The sequence below is a fragment of the Triticum aestivum genome, chromosome 5D, assembly GCF_018294505.1.
Source record: "Triticum aestivum cultivar Chinese Spring chromosome 5D, IWGSC CS RefSeq v2.1, whole genome shotgun sequence".
Lineage (NCBI taxonomy): Eukaryota > Viridiplantae > Streptophyta > Magnoliopsida > Poales > Poaceae > Triticum > Triticum aestivum.
This window is the reverse complement of record NC_057808.1, coordinates 69,481,099-69,486,390: the sequence shown is the minus strand read 5'-3', so window position 1 is coordinate 69,486,390 and position 5,292 is coordinate 69,481,099. Positions and strand designations below refer to the sequence as shown.

Sequence of the window (5,292 nt, the reverse complement as noted above, 5' to 3'; positions counted from 1 at the left end):
TCATAGTCCATCCTTGCCAAGCAATACTTGATCATCCCCAGTGACCATGTGTCTGAATGACAGTAGTCAAAAGCTTCATGACTGCACCCAATGTAAGAGAACTTCATTTCTCCACCTATGCATTCCCCCAAGAAAATTCCACTGTGCTCAAACTCCACTGAGAAAAACTGGCAAGCTTGTCCATTTTTCACTGCAATAATTGACACATGAAATTTTCAGTGCACAACACATTCAACTCTAACTGAATCATAGTTTCAACTGACAGAGTACAATGCTCAAACTCTAACTGAATCTGTACTCTGATTTTCAAACACAAGTATATACTGAATATCAACTAAACGACCACCCTTTCATCACAAAACAATAGTAAGAATGCTGACTTTCAGCATTTTACAGTGCAAAATATAACAGTAGTGCATCTACAGTACAGTGCAACAATAGCATATAATCTCTGAATATGTGAACAACAAAATCACATCAACACATGACCTCTTCCCTCTCTGACATAAAGGATCACCCTTTCCCTGTATGCTACCCAAAACCCTAGGTAAAATCCCCTCACATTGCCCTTGATTGACCCCCCCAATTCCCCAAATCAGCATCAAGAAACCCTGGATAAGCTCATGGAAGCTACTTCCCCTTCGAACCCTGGGGACGCACACAACCAACCCTAGTGAGCAGATCGACCCAAAATTCACAATAAATCGACATGATCGGTCTCAAAAACCTAACCCACCCGGTGCAGGAACAAGGGAAGCAGAGGAGGAGGCAGAGGAGCGCGAATCGCCAGGTGCTTACCGTATTCAGGAGGGAACTCGTCGGGTTCCCTACGCCGCGGCTCCATGGCGCCCTGTGTCGCCGCTGATGAGGCCGACGGCAGCGTCGCCTCGCAGGAGCAGAGGACAGAGATGAGGAGGAGAGGACAGGCGAAAGAAAGGAAAGGTTTTGGAAGGGGTTTGCATCGGGGCCGACGACCAGGGGGTTTTCTGTCGGGGGTATGGACTTGTCTGCGAAATTGCTAAAGCGCGAGGTTTTTTTTTTTGTAAAAACACGCTTCGGGCCCGACAGAGCCTACCTGGCGCGCCATGTGTGCAGTTCAGGGTGGTTTTGGGTGATTTTGTTACAGCTGTCAAGTTGGAGGGCCAGTTTTGTGGGGTTTTTTAGTTTCTGTATGAATCTGTTCCCACCCCTACAAGTTTATGTACCAATTGTGATATTAACTCTTTAAATTATGCGGTATGTGTTTACCGGATCTGATCTTTCGTGCCGTCTGCGGTACCGCAAATTCGGTTCGTGCCGTCCGCGGTACCGCAAATCTGGTTTACAGTACCCGTAAACAAAATTTACGGTACCACGGTTTGCGGCATCTGCTAGAGATGCTCTTAACGTTTCAGAAGAAATCTCTAAGAATAACATACAGCGGTGACCCGCAAAGGGAAAAAACATACAGGGGCATCAGCTTTCGACAAAATTTCTACAAACATAGTACATATTTTACATTCTGCAGGCTACAGCACACGAATCCCTTGCGAGAAAACAATCTGCTCATCATTTACAATGCTACAGCAATGATCAGTGCAGGATCAAGGCAAAGACCGTTCATATGCTCGGTGCCAGCTGAGGTTCAGCTACCTGTGGCTTCTGGGGGTCCAAACCTGGGAACTGCCCGATGTCATGACCTTCTACTAGGTTTAGGCTGTCATCCAGACCGATCGCAAACTCCTCAGGCCGTTCCCCACCGCTCGCAAAGTAGTCAGCGACCTGCATTAACAAATTTGGCGTTAAACCGACCGGACTCGTATAGCTTAGAGCTAGTTTGTTAAATGCGAAAAACATGATATGATGTGGAGTGTAGATAGAGCGAAGAATGGCAGCACTTACATGATCTCCAAGAGACATTCCGCTCAATACCGCTGCTTCTATACTTGAACCCGTGAGCCAGTCACCACAAATGCCTGCTCGGCCCTGGGGATCAAATATGCATGGTACTCCTGGAGTGTTCATCGGTAAAGCTGCACCCCTGTGTTTGCCGTAATGAATATCATCATCATGTATTGATGAAATAGTAACAGGTATGAAAGTCCAATGTGTGCATTCTCTTACCACAACTGTACTCTCGTGTAAAATGGTCGCTGAAGAGATCCTGTCGAGAGCCCCAAAGCAAGTTCAACTCCCCCAAGCATGTCTCGTTTCACTTTTTCTGCAGTGGCATTCGGGATATTTTCCTATAATTCGATGGTTAAATACATTAGGGAATTCCAATAAAAATGATGGTTTTTTTTGGAAATTCCATCTTGCTTAATTCGTCATAACAGGGAGTAGTGCAACCAAATGATATACAACCAAAAAGTATCAAACTTCATTAAGAAAAAGCCACCTGTGGAACTTTGTTTTTCTTTCCATAAGAAGCAGTGCTGAAAAATGTCCAGCACTCGGGTCTGTTTGTCTCCAAAGGGAAAAGTTTCTGAGTATTGTTGGCCATCCAAGAGAGAGAATCAATATCTCTCACAAATGCTCCTTCAAATGTGCCATAAGTGTTATCTTGTGGGATTGGAAGAGGATCATCAAATGCCGCAAGTAGTGCCCAGATAGAACTCAACTCTAGTCTCTGAATATAGAGGGCATAAAATTTAGTAAGGACTTGGAAGAGAGGAAAGATCTCATCGTCTCATGACTTCAAATTTTGGTTCAATTTAAACCTTCATTTGCCTTGTCAGTTGGGGTAGACCTGACGTAGAAAGCAGACGGTTCGCACATTTCCCTGACCATTGAGTTAAAAAGGATCAGCCAGGGCACACATATATATGGTTGTCTTGAAGAAAAGTCAGAACATGGTGTGCTTCTTGTACGAAGAAACTAAATGAGATCCATGAACTGTAAGGAGGATATTGCATAAAAGAATCCGTTGTGTGCTATTACGAAGAAACAATATTGAAAAGGAAATTGCACTGACCATTGTGTGCTATTACAACGGCATCATATTGACCCTGGGGCTTCTCACTCTCAAACAAGCGCCACAGGCCGTTGAACGGCTCAAGCTTGCTTATCCAGGAAGGCCTTACAACTTTAATCAGGTCATTCTGCATGGGTTGATATGCGACTCAGCAACGAAATGAACAGCCATGAAAGTGATCAGAAGTTCGGTAAGTCCGTAAGTGACTGATGGACTAAACTCCAACAACCAAATCACAATAAAATTTAGTCACTACGCTCTACAGTAGGATATGATAATGTGATGCTGTAGTGAAGCATGCATCCACAAGATGTCAACCTGATATACCTCGGGCAGCATTGCATCGGCAAGCGGACGCATTCCTCTCACGCCGATGTACCTCGGCGTCGAGGAAGGTATAGCTGTGAAATGGCCACCAGCCTCGAGCTCACCGATCGAACCTCTCCATTCGCGGGCCAACCCTTTATCGACCCACTCATCGACCAGCTTCTGGAACCTCTGGTCGCTCGCGGTGAAGAACTGCGCCGCGTGGTCGAACACCAGCCGCCGCCCGTCGTCTACCATCCTGGTCGCCATCCTGCCACCTAAGCCGTGCATACCCTGCACCAACGGCGGCGAAAGGGGGAGTGAGCCTCGCGCGCTGGTATACGGGCGCGGAGCGAGGGAGTGAGTGAGGGTGAGGGTGAAGGGGCGAACCGTGTCGAAGACGACGGCGCGGACGCCGCGGGCGGCGAGGGCGGAAGCGCAGGCGAGGCCAGAGGCTCCGCCTCCGATGATGGCGACGGTGGGGTCGGCGGGCACCGGGGTGGAGAAGACCACCTGCTCCTGCTGGAAGCTCTTCTTGATGGCCGACTGCCGCGAGAACCGTGGCTTACCGCGCGGGCGCCGCGGGGGCGCCTTCGGGGGACGCGCTCCTCCGGCGCCGCTGGCTGCGACCACCGCCCCGGAAAAGCGGGACGCGGCGCGCGCGGCGGCGGGGCGAGCGCATGGGGCGGGGTGGAAGAGCGGCATCGCGGCCTTGCAGGTGCTCGACAAAATGCGGGAGCGGGGGAAGCAGACCGTTATCTGTTTACGAGTATTTTATCTTTACTTTGGAGAGAGAGACAGAGAGAAAACTGACGTTCTCACGGTTGCTCTTCGGTAGAGTATGGTATTTTCTAGGAAAATTGATTGTTCTGTATTAGCCACAAACTTAAACGTGGGAGTAGTAATCTAAACGCTCTTATATTTATGTACGGAGGAAGTACTTATCTTTTCCTTGAATCAAGACTACCTTATTATCCAATACACTAATGATACATTGTTTATCTTAGAGCGTACGTCCAACGCGGGACGCTAGGCTAAGAGCATCTCCAACAGCCGCCTAACACGCGGCATGCTAAAAAACGTTTGCAGCGCGCCGATCGCCTGTTTTTACGCGGCGCGGAGCGCTGGCTCCAGCGGCCGCGATAAACTTTAGCACGCGTGAGTAGCTCCAGCACACGCTGCAAAAATACTACGCGCGCGCTCCGCACAAACAACATATGCACTTCAAATACAACCAAGAAGATCAAACACAAATAAAATAAATCAACAACAAATAGTTCAATTTCGTTATTACAACTCAAACAAATAGTTTATCTTTCAATACAACAAATAGTTCAACAATACAACATCAAACGCACAAATCATGATGCTCTTTTTCGGCCATTCCATCCCCACCACTCCTCGATGAGATCATTCCAAAGATCATCATGCATTTCGGCACGTCGAATGGCATGATAGGAGGCAACAAAACGGGCCACCCTGGCAGCCCTCCGCCGCACTCGCACGGGATGTCTTAAGAGCTCATAGTGAGAGTAGTCTACATTTTGGCCACGCTCATTCTTGATGATCATGTTATGCATGATCACACAAGCGTGCATGATGTACCAAAGCATCTTTTGATCCTAAAATCTAGCTGGTCCTCTCACAATAGCAAATTGGGCTTGCAAAATTCCAAAAGCTCTCTCCACATCTTTTCTAGCCGCCGCCTGAGCATTGTGGAAATCAAGATTTTTCTTACCTTCCGGTTTTCTCAACGGCTTCACAAATGTTTGCCACTTTGGGTAGATGCCATCCGCAAGATAGTAGCCATAGTTGTATGCACGACCATTTGCTACAAACTGCACCGGTGGCAGTTCACCATTTGCAATCTTATTCATCTGTGGTGACTGATTAACAACATTGATGTCATTCAAAGATCCAGGCATTCCAAAAAAAAGCATGCCAAATCCAAGTCTCTTGATCGGCCACCGCTTCAAGGATTACAGTGTAACCCTTTTTTTGGCCATGGAATTGGCCATGCCATGCCTTAGGAC

General features: G+C 47.7%; 1 protein-coding gene across 2 annotated transcripts; it reads right to left on the bottom strand.

Annotated features, from left to right (window-relative positions):
* Positions 1-1,435: 1,435 nt before the first annotated feature.
* On the bottom strand, positions 1,436-4,062 carry LOC123119506 (renalase). Of its 2 annotated transcripts, none has more exons than XM_044539325.1 (8): positions 3,650-4,062; positions 3,272-3,553; positions 2,954-3,080; positions 2,700-2,761; positions 2,378-2,608; positions 2,104-2,225; positions 1,882-2,020; positions 1,436-1,761 (listed from the first exon to the last, which is right to left on the bottom strand). In XM_044539325.1, the coding sequence occupies exons 1-8, from the start codon at positions 3,962-3,964 to the stop codon at positions 1,600-1,602; spliced, it is 1,440 nt and encodes a 479-aa protein (XP_044395260.1). In that variant the 5' UTR covers positions 3,965-4,062; the 3' UTR covers positions 1,436-1,599. The 2 variants fall into 2 exon arrangements, with proteins under 2 accessions (XP_044395260.1, XP_044395261.1); XM_044539326.1 differs by having other exon boundaries at positions 3,281-3,553; positions 3,650-4,061.
* Positions 4,063-5,292: the final 1,230 nt, after the last annotated feature.

Excerpts from the sequence above, each read along its gene's own strand:
- LOC123119506 (XM_044539325.1), bottom strand. The coding sequence starts at position 3,964 with ATGCCGCTCTTCCACCCCGCCCCATGCGCTCGCCCCGCCGCCGCGCGC. Across the intron at positions 3,554-3,649 it reads GCGCCGTCGTCTTCGACACG|GGTATGCACGGCTTAGGTGG; the intron begins GTTCGCCCCTTC and ends CCGTTGGTGCAG. Across the intron at positions 2,021-2,103 it reads TACACGAGAGTACAGTTGTG|GGGTGCAGCTTTACCGATGA; the intron begins GTAAGAGAATGC and ends CGGCAAACACAG.